This window comes from Enhydra lutris, unplaced genomic scaffold (genome assembly GCF_002288905.1).
Source record: "Enhydra lutris kenyoni isolate GAN:26980312 unplaced genomic scaffold, ASM228890v2 scaffoldscaffold77, whole genome shotgun sequence".
Lineage (NCBI taxonomy): Eukaryota > Metazoa > Chordata > Mammalia > Carnivora > Mustelidae > Enhydra > Enhydra lutris.
The window spans coordinates 1,532,615-1,549,944 of NW_019154161.1; the positions used below are offsets into that span (position 1 = coordinate 1,532,615).

At 48.3% G+C, this 17,330-nt stretch overlaps 1 protein-coding gene and 1 pseudogene across 1 annotated transcript; both read right to left on the reverse strand.

Moving 5' to 3' along the window:
• Positions 1-246: 246 nt before the first annotated feature.
• On the reverse strand, positions 247-9,641 carry LOC111160635 (sialic acid-binding Ig-like lectin 13). The gene is made up of 7 exons (XM_022523862.1): positions 9,197-9,641; positions 8,714-8,992; positions 8,439-8,486; positions 7,347-7,604; positions 6,615-6,711; positions 6,192-6,288; positions 247-396 (listed from the first exon to the last, which is right to left on the reverse strand). The coding sequence occupies exons 1-7, from the start codon at positions 9,639-9,641 to the stop codon at positions 247-249; spliced, it is 1,374 nt and encodes a 457-aa protein (XP_022379570.1).
• A 4,060-nt stretch (positions 9,642-13,701) lies between these two features.
• LOC111160578 lies at positions 13,702-14,210 on the reverse strand (annotated as a pseudogene).
• Between the last annotated feature and the right edge of the window lie 3,120 nt (positions 14,211-17,330).

Here is a 17,330-nt window from a genome sequence, read left to right on the forward strand (position 1 = left end):
AACTGAAACACTGAAAAGTAGGGATTGGTCTGTCACTTGCTTAGGAAAGGGGTGGCGTGTGGTTTTGAACTTGAAACTGTTTCTAAAGCCTGTGTTTTTTCCACTGTACTTACAGCTCATCACCTGCAGGCCTTTTAATTCTACAGGAATCAGACTGACTTTTTCTTTGCCCCTCAGGGGCCAAGATCCCCCAAGCCAGGGCTGGGTCTCAGCAGGCTCTCATTTGTGAATCTTGATCTCGGAGTATTAAATACCAGTTGGCACCTGTTCCTGCTGGCCCCAAGTGTCTGTCCCATGAAAGCTGAGGGATGCATAATGGAGCTCTTCTTCCTCCCCCAAGGAGAGGGTAGCTGCATCTGGGGGAAGGCTGCCTACCCAGGATTCAATCAGGGGACCCTGAGTGGAGGGAGAGAAAAAGGAGTCAGAGCAGAACGATGGGGACAGGATAAGACAGAGAGGACCCAAGAGGGAGGCCCATGAATCCCTTCATTCATTCATCCCACGTACATTCTCATGGAATCTCCTCCAGGCATCCTTTCCTCAAATATTTAATACATAGCACTTTATTTGGTGCTTGTGAATCTCATTAACTTCCCATAACAACCCCATAAAAAAGGTATTATTGTCCTTATTTTATCACTATGAAAATAGAGGGTAAACCAAGGAAGTAGCTTGTTCAAAATCCCTGTTGAAGCCAGGATCCAGTCCAAGTTCTTCCTGACCCCAAAGCCTGGTGTCCTACTGAGGCCCCCCTGTGCATGCGGCCCTGAGCTGGACACTGTAACGGACACACCAGACATAGGCCCTGACCTCTTGCAACTTACTCTTTTTTTCCCCTTGCAGCTTACTTTTTAACCTAGGGAGGAGGCAAGAAGTGAGTTAAATAAATAAATATCTAATTGTGAATTATTATATAATGGACAGGGACTGGGTAAGGGAGAGAGAGTTACAAAGCCTTGATTTGGGTATAGCACCTGTCCTTAGGAAGCTCACAGTTTGGCGGAAGGTCAGTCAGTGAAAGAAATCATGTCCCTGTGAAATAGGCAGAAAAACAGCCCCTCCAAAATGCCCACATCCTAATCCCCTGGAATCTATGAATATGTTACCTTATATGGCAAAAGGGACTTTGGGGATGGAATTAAATTAAGCATATTGAGATGGGGAGATTGCCCTGGATTATCTGGGTGTGGTCAGTGTAATCACAAGGGTCTTTCTCTTTACAAGTGAAAGAAGGCAGAGGCAGATTTGAAGATGCTTCTGGCCTTGAAGAGGAGACCAGGGCCATCCAGTCGCCTCCAGAAGCTGGAAAAGGCAAGAAAAGGCATTCTCCCCTGGAGCTTCCAGAAGGAACTCAGGCCCGCTTGCCAACACCTTGACTTTAACCCAGTGAAACCCATTTTGGACTTGGGACCTCTGGAATGGTAAGATGATAAAATTATGCTGTTGGAGGCCACTAAATGTATAGCCGTTCATTACTGCAGAGGGACAGGTGCTGACTGGGGTTGGGAGGCACCCATCTCTGCTGCCCCCTCTAGATGAGAACACTTTAGGGGCACCTGGGTGGCTCAGTGGGTTAAAGCCTCTGCCTTCAGCTCAGGTCATGGTCCCGGGGTCCTGGGATCAAGCTCTGCAATGGGCTCTCTGCTCAGCAAGCAGTCTGCTTCCCCTCTCTCTCTGCCTACTTGTGCTCTCTGTCTGTCAAGTAAATAAATAAAATCTTTTTAAAAAAATCTTGATATTCAAATTCACACACACACACACACACACACACACACACACACACACACACACTTCCTGACACTCCTGTTATCAAGACCTCTGCTTAGTGAAATCTAAATGTTCCCTTTTCATTCCCGCCTCTCTGGACTTTGCAACAGCGGGTCACCCCATTGCATGTCTTCCCTAAATAAAAGCCTTTCTTTTCTTAATCACGAGGTATTCATCAACTGACCTGGCAGACACTTTGCTGGTTGCCCTCCATTTCCCTGAACCCTAAGTGAAGAGGGGCCCTAGATTCTTTCCTTCTTCAGCGTCACCTTGTGACTTCATTTACTCAATTGTCTTCATGTCATCTATAGGCTCCCAAAGCCTTACCACCAGTCCATTCCCTGTCTTGAACTGTGGACTTTGATCTGATGGTGCAGTTAAAATCCCGGTTCCCTTGTCCAAAACACACATATTCCAACTGAACTCTTTCTTCCCCAAATCTCTTCCTCCTACAATCTTCTCAAGCACAACGATTGATGCCTCCACTCTTCTAGCTGCTCAGTGAAAATATCTAGGAGTCATCCTGGACCCCTCTCTGTCAGTCATATCCCACCCTCGATCCATTAGCAATTCCCGTTGGTTTTAATTTCAGACTTCATCAGGATGCAATCATGCCCATCTCCCATGCCATCCTGGTTCTGGTCATCATCATCATCTCATACCTGAATGCTTCTCCAGCCTCCTTTCTAACTCCCCTGCTACGTACAGTCTCTTACACATGGTAAGCAGGGGGATCTGTGAAAATGAAAGTCATGTCCTTCTTTTTTTTTCAAACATCTCCAGATGCCCACAGCAGACTAGGTGTGCAGACATGATTTACACATACCCTGACTTCTGCAAATTCATTTCCTGCCTGTTGGTACTTGCCTCCCTCTTTCTAATTGCACAGACTTCCTGCTGGTCCTCCACTCACTGGTCTGCGTCTTGTTTCTGAGCATTTGCACCTGCTATTTCTTCTGCCCAGAGTGCTCTTTGGGCACAATAGATTGCAAAGTCTTAAGGGTCCTTCATGTCTTTGCTTAATCATCACTAATGAAAACCACAAAACAACCTATGTAATGGCAGAGAATGTTTGCAAATCATGTATCTGAAAAGATGTTAATACCCAGAATGTATGAAGAACTTCCACGACTCAACAACAACAACAACAACAACAACAACAAAAAACAACCCAATTTTTTAAATGGGTAAAAAAAAAAAAACCTTGAATTAGACATTTCGCCAAAGAAGACATACAAATGGCTAATAAGCTACGCAAGACACTCACGAGTAATCATTAGAAAAGTACAAATCAAAACTACAATGAGATATCCTCTCGCACCCATGAGGATGCCCACTATAAAAAGCCCAAAAAATAGGGGCCCCTGGGTGGCTCAGTCAGTTAAGCATCTGTCTTTGGCTCAGGTCATGATCTCAGGGTCTTGGGATCAAGCCCCAAGTCAGGCTCAGCTCTCAGCAAGGAGTCTGCTTCTCTCTCTCTTTCCCTCTGCCCCTCCCCTTCCACTTGTGCTTTCTCTTACTCTCTGTCTCTCTCTCTCAAAGAAATAAATAAAATATTTTTTTAAGAGGCAAAAAAATAAAAAGTTATAAGTGTTGGTAAGGATGTGGAAAAAATGAACCCTGTGTACTGTTGGTGGGAAAGGAAAATGGTGCGGCCAAGAGGGAAGGAAGCATGGTGGTTTCTCAAAAAAGTTAAAATGAAAACTCCCATGATCTAGCAATTCCACTTATGAGTATTTATCAAAAAAAAAAAATGGAAAGCAGAATCTCAAAAAGATATTTACATTGCCTTGTTCATTGCACGTTATTTACAGTAGCTAGAGGTGGAATGATCCTAGTATCCATCAGCAGATGAATGGATAAAGAAAATGTGCTGTATCCATACAAGAGGACATTATTCAGTCTTTAGAAAGAAGGACACCCTGCGGCACTTGGGTGGCTCAGTCGGTTGAGTGTCTGACTCTTGATTTCAGCTCAGGTCATGATCTCAGGGTTGTGGGGCTGAACCCCACATTGGGCTCCTTGCTCAGTGGGGAGTCTGCTTAAGATTCTCTTTCTCTCCCTCTCTGTCCCTCCCCCTCACCTCACACTTCTCTCACTCTCTCTCTTTCAAATAAAAAATAAATAAACCTTTAGAAAGAAGGACATCTTGTCACAGGCTACAGCATGGGTAAACTTAGAGGACATTATGCTAAGTGAAATAAGCCAGTCGCAAAAAGACAAAAGCTGCATGGTTCCACTTACGTGAGGTATGTAAAGTCCTCAAACTTACAGAAACAGAAAGTAGAATGGTGGTTTCAGGGCTGGAGCGGCAGGGGAAGTGGGTAGTTGTTGTTCAATGGGTACATACAGAGTTTGTTTTGCAAGATGAAAATGTTCTGGAAATCGGTTGCACAACTGCACATTTAAAGATGGCTAGGTGGTAAGTTTATCACAATAAAATAAAGAACAACAACAACACTAAAACATAAACCATCTCCCCATCATTCCCAGTTTCTGTGCCTTGCATTGTCCCCAAAGTACAGGTCTGTCCTTTCCATTGTAGTCACTTATTTGTGGTTTGGTTGTTTGATTAATTAGTTGTATCCCTATGTCTAGACTAAACCTTACTGAGCCTGAGATGGAATCTTTTTCTTTTCTTTTTTAAAAATATCTTACTTATTTGACAGAGAGATAGAGCCAGAGCACAAGTGGGGGGATTGGCAAAGGGAGAGGGAGAGGGAGAAGCAGGGAGCCCGATGTGGGACTCGATCCCAGGACCCTGGAATCATGACCTGAGCCAATGCTTAACTGTCTGAGTCACCCGGTGCCCCCCACCCCAGATTTTTTTCACAGATGAATCCTTGGCAGCTGAAATGCCTGTCACTTGTCACGTGCTCAGTAACATTTCCTGAATGAATTAATGAATGAAAGCCTACATGGTACTTTGCTCAAAATCCTGCAAAGGCTTCCAGTCAGACTCTGAATATAAATGGATGAAAAGTGTGATATTTACATTGGAGCATGAAGGCTGAACAGGAATGAAGAAGTTGAAATGAGAGGGTAAAGCATCTGAGGAGAAAGGAACAGCCCATGCAAAGACCCAGGGGCACAAATAACCTTGTTCAGAGAAGTCGATGGAGTAGAAAGTAAGAGTGACTTTCTGAACCATTTGGAGCTTGAGACCAAAGAAGACATGTGTGCCCCTGAAAAATGTTTTTGTGTATTTTTAATGCTTATTTTTTCACATTAAAATAATTAAAATATTATTGCAAACTTAAAGAGTGTGTGTAATAAAACATTACTTTCAGTTTAAGGATTTTATTTATACCCAGATCAGCATTTTTGATAATTTTGCTTTTCTGGTTTTGCTGGAAGCAAATGTAGAGAGGACATTTTTAAAATCAGCTTCTCGCTTCTCTAGTTTTCATTTGAGAATGCTGCCATGTTTGACAATTTCTCTAAACTCAATTATGATCTTACGTAATTTTTAACTAACTTTAGTCTACAGATCCTGTCATTCTTTAGAGTTTTTTGGTATTTTCCTTATCATGGCTTTTTTGCCTTAATTTTGCTTTTTTAAAAAAATAGTATATTCAGACATTATTTATCTGGATTACTGATATTTTTGAGCACTACCTTAAATTTTGCATCTAGGGCACGTTCCTCCCTCACTTCACCCTAATCCTAGTCCTTCTGGAGACGTGTTTGAGAGGTCAGAATATGCCGGGCTGCAGTGTGAGGAGTTTGGACTCTATTCTCTGGGTGAGGGGTCCACAAACTATAGCCCATAGATCAAATACAGCCCACTGCCTGTGTCTGTAAATAAAGTTTTATTGGAACACATCTAAGCTCATTCATTTACATATGGTTTATGGCTGCTTTTACTTGACAACAGCAGAGTTGAATGCTTACAATTGAAGGTAATGTCTGCAAACCCAAAAATACCTATATGGCCCTAGATTAGAAAAAGTTGCCAGCCTCTGGTCTAGACAGTGGAGACAAGCAGTTCAAACGCAGAGGAACTGAATAGTGATGGTTTTTAGATGACTGCTTGGTGTAGAACAAGGGAGGTGAGAGGCAAGGAGGTGAGGAGGTCCAGGGAAAAGATTTTGAAGCCTTGGCAATGACGGGAGTCAAGATGGGAGGGGGATGCTGATGCTAGCTGTTCTTAAGAGGAAAAATAGACAAGACATGGTGAATTTGGGGTTTTAGGAGAAGAAAGGGAGAAAGAAAGAAAGAGAGAGAAGGTGACTCCTCCATGCCTGGCCTGAAAGAAAGAGGAGGGGGTACTTGTGCTGTCACAAAGATGGGGAATCCTTAAGGAGGAAGAGGAGGAGATAAGAAGAGCAACTTCGGACCATGCTGAGCAGCAATCCTGGGGGCCATCCTAGGGGGAGGTGTCCAGGATGGATGCTCAATGGCAAGTCGCCCAGGTCACTCACCTGAGAGACTGACCTTGTGACAGTGTTTGCACCTTCCATGCCCATGTTCCTGATGCTCATTGCTGACCTTGTGGCTTTCTTCCTGCAGGATCTCACTCTGAGAGAAGAGACCAGAGAGCCTTTCAGTCTGGTCAGTCCAGCATGCTGTAGGCAGACTGACTCCCTCCTCTGTTCTCTCTCAAGGGCTGGAGGGTAATGGAGGTAGGAGAGTGGTGGTCCCTTTCTGAAGACCCCAGTGTTGAGAATGCAGTCTTCCCCATCCTTGACAGTGCGGCCAGAGTTCTGTGACAGACTCACCCAGGTGCCATCGACCTCCTTCCTGCCCTTGCTTCAGGGTCTTGAGCCACCCAAGTCCCTCCATTCTGAGCCCGCCTGCCCTTTCCACCCCAGGGCTATCCCTCCATCCCCAGGGTCAGTGCTCACGTGATGATGATGATGCAGAGAAACAGGAAGAATAGAGCCATAACACCTGCTCCCCCAGCAGCCCCCAGCAGCCTCTCAGAAAAAGGCCATGCTTTTCCTGCAGACAGATTGGATTATTGGTGATTCCTCTCCAAGAACTCCGTACATTCTCCCACTCCCTGTAGGACCCCAGATTCCCATTTTCTAGCTCCTCTGCCAGATTCCAAACAGGGGCACCCGGGTCTTGGGGAGGGAATTAGGGCCAGGTGAGGGAGGCAAACGGAGGCTGGAGTGCAGCCTGTCTATATTTAAAATGTGGATATTGGATTCATGGTAATATTTATTTTACATTCATTTATATTTTTAAAAACACTGCAATGCACTATTACTTCTCATTACTGAGGTTTTGGGACTTCTCTTTGAATTTTGTGCTCTGGTGAGTGCTTCACTTGCCTCACCTTCCTCCCTGCCCCACAAATCAAGGATCTGTGTCCCTGGACACACCTGTGCAGGCCCCAGCCCCTCTCCTTCAAGACCCAGGTCCTTCCCCTCTCAGGCTTCACCCCACCCTACAGCCCTGGTCTGGTAGGAAGAGGACAGTGATACTATAGGTGGCAGGGAAAATCTTGGCCTCACAGGGGAGCACAGACCAGAGTTGAGCTTCCCTGTAAGGCTCAGAGGCTGCTGGGGATCCTGGGGGCAGTGCGATTGTTCTCCCCCAGCAGCCCCCTACACACACACAGGTGCACTCACTCTGCAGGGAGAGCCTCAGGGAGACGTGCTGAGAGCCCAGCAGGTTCTGAGCTCGGCAGGTGAATTCCCCTTCATCTTTCTCCTGCACTCGAGGCAGCTCCAGCACCCCAGAGTTCAAAGGATTTGAGGAACACAGGGTCTGGCTCCCCCGGGCCCAGCACAGCCTGGCAGGGGGGTTGCTATTGACAACACAGACCAGGTGCAGGGACTGGTCCTCCAGGACTGAAAAAGACGAGCCGTTTTCCAGGGCTGTGGGTGCTGGAGAAAAAGAGACAGAGGGTCAGAGAGACAAAAAGATAGAGAGAAAGCAGGATTTGAAAACAGACTGGATGAGGGGACAGAGAAACAGAAGTAGGTTGAAGTGCAGGAAAAGGCATGCTTTGTTTCCCCTTGTTGGTGGGAATGCACCCTTGTCAATCCTCCATTCAGGACAACTGGCCACATACCTCAACGTGGAAAGAACATAAAAGCTACATTTTGCTTTTAGGGACTTATCCCCCAGACAGACGTATACAGAGTTGTAGAAGGAGGCAAAAGATTACTCATTGCAGCCTTTCAGCGAATAGAATAAAATGGATGTCATGATCTCCCATCAGAAGACTCAGACAGAATCAGAATCCTTCCACAGGAAGGAATACCGCACAGTCTCGGAGGAGATCGAGGACAGTCTGTACGACTGATATCGGAGGACCCCTCAGATCGTCCAGGCAAACACAGCAAGGCTCAGAGCAGCTATGGACACTGGTCACTTCCCAGGAGGAGACTGGGCATCTGAGGATAGACTCTGCTGTGCATTTTGAATGTTTGTCTGTGTGACTGCTTTACCTGTTCAGAAGTACTTAAATAAACAGTTGCTAGGGAGGATAAAAGATGGAGCAGGAGTCAGGAGATGCATGATAAAGGGCAGATCTGCTGGATGCACGTTGCCCTGTTCTCCTCTTCGGATAACAGAGTTGGGGTGGGGGGCAGTGCAGAAGTGGGAGAGGAGGCGGCTGAAGGGGACAGTTGCTCACAGCGGCACGGAGGCCAGGAAAGGGGATGACCCTGGCCCTGCCCTTGCTCCCCACACCCTGGGAGGAAGCTCTATCCTACCTGTGCCATTTCCTTGGGAGACAGTTACTGTCAAGTTCTGCGGAGAGTCTGGGACAGAAAGACATGGAGAATTCATGTCAATGGGGAGGGCTGGTGGACATTGGCCCTCTGTCCCCAGCAGCTGCAAAAGTGGAGAAAGGATGGAGACAGGTGTCCTCCTGACCCTCTCCCAGTCCAGATTTTGGGACCAGCACCCAATGTCCCAGGCCCTGACCCCCCACCCGCTGCCCTCATGACCCCATCAGGGACCCAGGGATTCCTGGCCTGGCTCTCACAGGACACATTGAGGTGGATGGTCTTCACTGTGGTCACTCTGGCCCCAGGCAAGGTCACCTGACAGGTGAGGGGCATGCCATGGTCCTGGGGCTGTGGGGTGAGGGTGAGCACCGAGGAGAGGTGAGTCCTGGGGCCCAGGGAGGTGAGGGCAGCTGATGTCCAGGAGAAGATGGGCGGCGTGCTCCTCTCACAGGCCCAGGGCACAGAGCAGGTCAGGTTCCTGGGGTGTCCAGACTCCAGGGTCCCCGGGATGAGGATGTCAGGTGTGTGGTTGAGAGCTGTGAGGAGATGGGGAGACATGGGAGTCAGAAGGAGGGTCCGAGGTAAGACCCTGAGAGAAGCCTCGGGCTTTGTTCCAGCTCCTGCTTCTGAACCTTGACATGTGTTACCTGCAACCCCTCCCAGGAAGGGGGGTCCCATCCCAGCTCTGACCCAGGACCCCCGTCCTTCCGCTGTGGCCTCTCCTGGGGTCTCCTTCTTACCTGTCACTTGCACGGAAAGCAGGTTCTGTTTATAACTGTAGCTGCCAGAAGACTGTCTCTCCACCCTGAAGAAGTATGTCCCCGAGTCCCTTCTCTGTGCATCTCTGATGTCCAGGGAGCAGTCGTAGGCCTGGGGGTCCCCGAGGAGGCGGAATCGGCCCTGGGTGTCTTCCTGCACTTTACGAGCTGGGTTGTTTGTCGCCACTGGAGCATCATGGTGTACAACGGCCCCTTTCCGGAACCAGTAGCCAAGAGCTGAGGTTAAGTCAGACCTGCAGTCCTCAGGGTTCCAGAAGTTGCAGGGCACAAACACACACAGGCCCTCCTGCACAGCCACCGAGCCATTCACTTGCAGACTGCAAACTTTCTGGACCCCCTTCTCGGGCCACCTCTGGCCGTCAGCCCCCTCCCTCCTCCAGACCAGAGCCAATAGCAGCAGAAGCATGTCCGGCCTTGGCAGTGCGAGGGTCCCCAGAGTGTCTGTTTCTCAGGGTTGGTCTCTCAGGAACTAAAAGTTGCAAGAATCAGAGGAAGCCCCAAGAGGAAGATGCAGGTGATGTCAGAACAGTGACCCTCCTCAGAGGAGGAACTTCACACCTAGACACTGTCAGGGCCAGGACAGCTGTTGGGAATCAGCCATCCGCCACCACATGTCCACTCCTGGGGACCCTGGGCCTGGAGGCCAGAGAGGGTGAGAGCCCTCAGGGAGCCAAATTCACCCCCTGTGTAGGGCTCGAACCCCATCTCCCATCTCCCTGCTGATAACGCCTCCCTCTGGGGTTGTTTTCTGCAAAATGAAAATGGGTCCCTTCTGGCCAGACCCCCTGAATCTCAGGCTGTACATGTCTGTGGAAGTCAGTCCTGCTGGGGGCAGGACACAGGAACTCAAGAGGTGGGGGAGGCCAGGGCTGGGGGCAAGAGGAGGCCAACTGTCCTCCCGCCCTGGGCATCCAGCAGGGGGCATCCCCTCCCTGCTCATGAAGTCACAGACTAGCCCCAGCAGCTGCCCTGAGAGTCACCATCCGATGGGGAGATAAGTGCCCGGCACCTGGAGCCCCCTGTGACAGGGGCCAGAGGCAGAGTGAGGGGCTACTGTCCCCCCATGTGGGAGGTTGTGTCACAGGAAGCCTGGGCAGAAGGGACACTTGGGCAGTGGAGGCTAAGACTCCAAGGATGTTGAGGGGCGCCTGACTCAAAGGAGGAAAGGGAACCTGAGGCTGTGGTTGTAGGTGGGGTTGGTGTGGGGAGAAGTGCAGAAGAGAAGGGGCAGATTTTGAAAGGGATAGAAAGTTCCCCTTTCCCCCTTCCTCGTGGCTGTCTGGTGCCAGGACAATTTCTTCACCACGAGTACTTCACGGGGCCATGCTCCTGTTCATTGCTCCACAGCCTACAGGTTCTTCTCCCAGGAGTCAGAAGTGCAGGGGACATGGAGGCCGGGGGGGATGCCAGCTAGGTGCCATCCACCCTCAAGATGGTGAGGACTGTGTGAGAGAAGAGATGTGCACTTGAATTCACAGAAGGTTAGTTTTAACTGTGTAGCTGGGGACTGGGAGAAGGTGCTGGGAGCCCTGATAGGTGGCACTCCCTCCCACTGATGTTGGTTTTCTTGATACATTCTTTGGGGGGGAATATAAGATACACACAAAGAAGGATGTCCACAAAAACAACTCAGTGATTCATCGCAAGATAGAAATAGAGCATTGCAGGCACCTTGGACCTTCCCCTTGGGTCCCCATCCCTATTGCACACCCCACTGCCCCCAAAGGAGCTCTGAGAGTCAGTTTTTTTTTAAATATTTATTTATTGGGACGCCTGGGTGGCTCAGTTGGTTAAGCAGCTGCCTGCGGCTCAGGTCATGATCCCAGCGTCCTGGGATCGAGTCCCACATTGGGCTCCTTGCTCATCAGGGAGCCTGCTTCTCCCTCTGCCTCTGCCTGCCATTCTGTCTGCCTGTGCTTGCTCTCTCTCCCTCTCTCTCTCTGACAAATAAATAAATAAAATCTTTTAAAAAAAGATTTATTTATTTATTTGACTGACAGAGATCGCAAGTAGGCAGAGAGGCAGGCAGAAAGAGAGGAGGAAGCAGGCTCCCTGCTGAGTGGAGAACCCAACGTGGGGCTCGATCCCAGGACCCCAGGACCATGACCCGAGCCGAAAGCAGAGGCTTTAACCCACTGAGCCACCCAGGTGCCCTGCTGAGAGTCACTTTAATGCTAATTGTTCCCTGGTTTTTCTTCATAGCTTTATCACCCAAGCATGCTGCCTTTAATACTATGGCCTCACACATGTTTTTCTTAAGACTTTGTATGCAAAGAAAAAATTACAGTCTCTTTTCTTCCATTTAACCTTATGAATCTGCCCATCCCATGTTACACCTTCCCAGAACCATTACCCATAACTAGGGGTATAGTCAGTGCTGGGGTCACTGAGAAGGGAAGGGGCAGGATTTGAGCATGCATATACACTCCCACACCATCAACAATTCCTGCATCTGTAGCTGTGTCTCCCCCTGTCGCCCCATCCCTCCACCCTGGCCCCCTGTCCTGGACAACCCATTCTCTCCCAGCAGGGCCAATTGGAGCATCTCTGGGGTCAGAAGGGCTGGGCCATGCCCAGTCTGTTTCCATGGTCCCCAGTTCGCAAAGAAAAACAGAAGACTGAGGAGGAGAGACACAGGGAAACCACAGAGAATCTAGCTGTATGCAAAAGAGAAACTTAAAAGCCACAGGCCATCAGAGCTGGGAGGCCTTCTAGCCCCACTTCTCCGACGTTCAGAAGACACTGAGGTCCAGAGTGGGCAGATGAATTGCCCAGATCATACCAGTGCCCTGTCTTATGCACCACTGTCTACACAGGGACGCCCCCCCACCCCGACTTCATCAATCGTTGTCAGCCCAGGACCCATTGAGCTGGGAGATCGGTAGCTTATGTTAATCTGATAGGGAAGAATGATCAACTCTTCCCATGAGATGAGAGAGGAAATTTCATTCATTCGTTCAACAACCATCTACATTGTGTCTTCGGGTTTCCAGTAAGGGGGTGAGTATGAGAGATCTAGCCCTTGTCTTTGAGAGGAGCAACATCTCACTGAGAGATCTGATCTGACAATTCCAGTGCCATAGGGTAGATGACTGGGAGGAGAGAGGCACAGAGTGGGTATGCATGGGACTCCTGCTTTTCTGAATTCTGCAAGGTGAGTTCTCAGGGACAAGTAGACATGGTAGGAAGTTTGAGGCAATCTCAAGGGATTTGAATTCCACAGATAATCTTAGAACCCCGAGAATTTCTGGACTCCCAGGTATTGTGTTCTCAATCCACTTCAGTCTCCCACTGTGCTGGAAATCCTCCAGCTACCAAGTTTGTGCTGTTTGTGACCAACATCACCTCTGCTCCAATAGAGAGGTGGGGCCACCACCCATAGGGGGCGCTTTCTCAGCACAGGACTCAGCCGGTTCCCCGGGGGAGGGAGGGGCGGCGCTCTGAATTTGGGGGGTGGTGTTGTCCGTGGTGCTGATTCAGAGGGCTGTGCTGACGTCGGGCATATCCACAGCTCTGCGGAGGGGCCCGATCACACAGAACAGGGATCCTAGGTCTGGAGTCAAGACAGTTAGCATGTCCGATGTGCTGGGGAGGGCTCAGGTCCTCCTGGGAGGGGAAAGTCAAGGGAAGGGAAGACCTGAGTCTCTTCTTCTATCTGTCCTCCAGACAATGCCAGGCTGTTGTCACCGGTCCAAGTGCAAGGAAAATGAAGGTTCTGTGTTGTCCTTTTACGTACCTGGTTCCATTTCATCCCTGACAGACAGGGGTAATCCCCCTAGAGCAGGCAGCCAACACTCAAGACAGATGAGTAGTTGTAGAACTAGCATCCAAGAACAACCCTAAACAACCCCACCCCTCCTTTATACAAACATGGAGCTCCTCTCATTACGAGATAAAGTTTGTTATTATCTCCTCTCCTTGAATCAAGGTTGGGCCCACAACCGCTTTGATCGACAGAATGTGGAGGACAAGGTGTTCCAAGATTCATACATTAAGAAAACCTGGTAGTTTCCACTCCTGCCTTGCAGATTCCTGGGCATCTGTGTAAGCAATCTGGGAACGCTGATAGAGAGGCTACAAAGAGGAACCTTGAGGGTCAGACACCCAGCCCCAAATCCCAGCCACCATCTCAACCTCAATATGACTGCCTAAAGAGCTAAAAGAAAGCTAGGAGTGCAACTGCCCAGGTGGGCTCTGGCCGATTTATAGCACCGGCACCATGAAACAGAAAGTTCAGGCTACCAGGTTGTAGAGTGGTTTGATGTGCAGCAATAGAAAACCAAAACAGTAGCCCGCACAACTCATCGCTAATAAGGAAAAGGTAACGGGCCTTATGAGTTTTTCTACATACGGCATTTCAAGGATGGTTCTTAAATGGTTATCTGAGGCCTTCATTTGATCTGAGGAGACATTTCCAAGAAATCCCCTTCCCTGTTTAGTTCCAGGTTTTTTTCTTTTTTTTTTTTCTAGTTAGACAATGATTTTGTTGCTTGAGTACAGAGTCCAATTTCTGCAACCAGGCCAGGGGCTGTGGATGACTCGGATTTCCCATTGGGAGGGAGGACTTGTTTGGTCTTATAATATCGAGCCAACCAGTAAATACGGTTCTCAATCAGAGCCATTTCTGATTCTGAAAGGATGATTCTCATCCTCTCTGTTCCTCTCAAGATGCTTTTGAACAGGAACAGCTTTCCTAATCAAATGGTAGAGATCCTTGAGAAAAGCAGGAGCAAGTCCTATGGACTTGAGAATTCTCAAGATTTTACTGCCCATGGCAAAGCGTACTTGTGCAAAAGCATGGGCATCACTCAGGATGACACTGATTCATGAGGGAGTCAGGCCCTTCTCGGTGAGTTTGTAGGCTTGCTCCTTCCTGTTGCCAGATGTCAACTTCAGCCAAGTGGGGACGCTGCGGGGGGTGGCGAGACAGAGCCAACTGGGACGGACCCTTCCTGGGAGCCTGCATGTGACCCATGATGGTGGTGGTCAGGCAGTGAAAAAGAGAGTGAGGGTAGTTACCTCCAGGTGAAATCTGGCCAGAAGAGAAAGGAAAATTGGAAGCAGCAGGCACCAGGCTCCAAAGGTCAGTGGAGGGGCAGGTCTTGCTGCAGCTCTCACACCCTCTGGCTGCTCTGATGGCTCACCTTGTCAGCAAGACGTAACAGTGCTCAATTGCTAGGAGGCAAAGAGGGTGTTGGGGAAACCTGGCTGAATTTCTGGGGGCAAGGACCATTGAGCCCTGATCCATGGATGAGTGACCCAGGTGGACACAGGTGATCCAGAGAGAAGTTTACAGTGATATGCAAAGGATCCAGGTAAACAGTGTCCCTAGCATTTCTTGCCTACTAAGATATTGTACCAGGATCTCTTTGACCTGACAACTAGGGCCATTTGCCTGTTTGCAGGACTCTGTCTTCCCTGAGCAAAGGAGAGGATGTGGCCCACCTCAGTACTCAGAATGACCAATGCCCAGCTGTGTGTGTGTGTGTCTGTCTGTCTGTCTGCATGTATATTCTAAACATTGGTTTCCTAGGCCAGTGTGGTGATTAATTTTGTGTCCTATTTACTGGGCCATGGGATGCCCAGATTAAACATTACCTCTGGGTGTGCCTGTGAGAGTATTTCCACTTGAGATTAGCATTTGAATCAGTGGACTCAGTAAAATAGATAACCCTCCCCAAGTCAATGGGCATCATCCAATCCATTGAAGGCCTGAAAAGAGCAAAAGGCAGAGGAAGAGCAAACTCATTCCCTTCCTGCCTGCCTGTGAGCTGCGACATTGGTCTCCTGCCCTTGGACTGGGATTTACAGCATCAGCTCCCCTGATTTTCAGGCCTTGGGACTCAGATTGGAGTCACACCCCTGGCTTTCCTGAGTCCCCAGCTTTCAGGTGGCAGATTGTGAGACCTCTCAGCCTTCATAATTGAGCTAGTTCTTCATAGTAAATCTCTGTTTGGTTCTGTTTCTCTGGAGAACTCACCTAATACAGTCAAAAGGGGGACAGACAGATTAAGCCAGATCTATTGGGCCATATTTCCTACTTTCTCATTACTTTCATGAGAAATAGAAGCCACTAAGGGTATAAAGCTAGAGTCAGGGAGTGAAATACTGAGATTTGGGTTCCCAGATGTTCTCTCTGGCTGCCCTGGGGAGGGTAGGCTGGAGGGGCAGCTGGAGTGGAGCTGACAGTTTGGGGCCACTGATCATCTACTCCTGCTGTTGATATGAATTCCTTTCACAAAACATAGCACGACCCTCAATCACAGGGGCCTTTGCCTGTGGGTGGCTTTGCCCACAGTGGGTGATAAATAAATGCTTGTGGAATGCAGACCATTAAAAGTACAAATTTAGGGGGGAAAGGTGACAAATCTGGTATAATATAGGAACCATATTTTGAGTTTAAAAGTGTATAGTGTATAGGGAACTCTTGAATGGTGGGAAGACAAGGCCCCAAGGGCTAGCCCCTCCATCAGAGGACTGAGACTGGGACATGAAAAGGATAGTAATTGTATGCGTTAGTGTAACTTCAGACCCACAGTTGCCAGAGATGGAGAGCTTCTTGGAGACCAGCCTACTTTCCTGCTCTGCAGGACTCCATGAAGCCTGGAGAATGCAAAAGACTTTCAAAAGCCATACCGGCTGATGTGTCTTTCCTATTGGAAAGATTTATGAAAAACTGCTATTGTTTCTGCCTTGCACATTCAGAACCTGCCAGTGAATTTCTCCCCCCTGGAAAAAGATGTTTCCTACTGAATCAATTCCTTTATGGATACATGGCTATTTGGGTTTTCATTTCTTCTTGATACCATTTCAGTAAATTATATTTTTCTTATAATTTTTATATGTCATCTGAATTGTTAAATTAATTTGCATATATTTGAGTGAAATATCCCCTTACATTGTTACTTTTTTTAAAATATTGATTTATTTTTAGAGAGAGGGTGAGAATCTTTCAAGAAGACTCCCTGCTGAGCACAGAGGCCAACACGGTGGGGGGGGCTCCATCCCAGGGACCCATGGGATCATGACCTGAGCTGAAACCAAGAGTCCCATGCTTAACCCACTGAGCCATCCAAGCACCCCTCTCCTTATGTTGTTCTTTTTTTTTTTTTCTGAAGATTTTATTTATTTATTTGACAGACAGATCACAAGTAGGCAGAGAGGCAGGCAGAAAGAGAGGGGGAAGCAGGCTCCCTGCTGAGCAGAGAGCCCGATTCAGGGCTCTATCCCAGGACCCCGAGATCATGACCTGAGCCGAAGGTAGAGGCTTTAAACCCACTGAGCCACCCAGGCGCCCCTCCCCTTATGTTGTTCTTAAAGCAAAACACATCGAAGAGAAACATACATAGAGAAAACCGTTCAGATTATACAGATAAGGTTGATCAATTTTCATATGATGATGACATTCTTGGAACAACCATCTAGATAAAGAAGCCCCACCAGCACCCATTCCTAGACACTGCCCCCACCCTAGAAAAGTAACCACTATAATGACTATCATTACTGATTAGTTTTCTCTGTTTTTGATTTTTATGCAGTTGGGGTCTTCCAGTGTCTGGCTTCTTGTGCTTAGCATTTATTGTAAGAGTCACCCACACACACAACAGCAGCTCATTTATTTTCACTCGTGAAAGAATTTCATTGTGTGCATATGCCATACACTACAGGAACCTCCTCCATTAGACGGTATTTGGGTTATTTCCAGTCTGGAAATATTAGAAAGAGTGCTGCTACAAACATGTCTTTGATATGAATATGCACTTTTGTTGGGTATATTTTTTGAGTGGAATTTCTCAATAGTCACAGTCTAGAGGGTCCGGGTCTCCAGGCCCCTGCGTTAATAGAACTCTGAGTCTCCATGACTGGCCCTAGGGACTACTGGGTTTCTGGGGTCTGAGCCTTTGAATCCCTCAGTCTCGGAAGTCAGGGTCTCTTGGGTCTCCTGTTCTGGCCAAGTTCTTTCTTATCTGCTCTCCACCCTCAGCTCCACCTCCTCGTAAAAAGAAGTGTGTACTACCCGGTCCACTGGGGGGAATCTGCTCTGTGGATCTCAATCTCACCCACTTTCCGAAGCCAGGAGCCACGTCCAGAGACA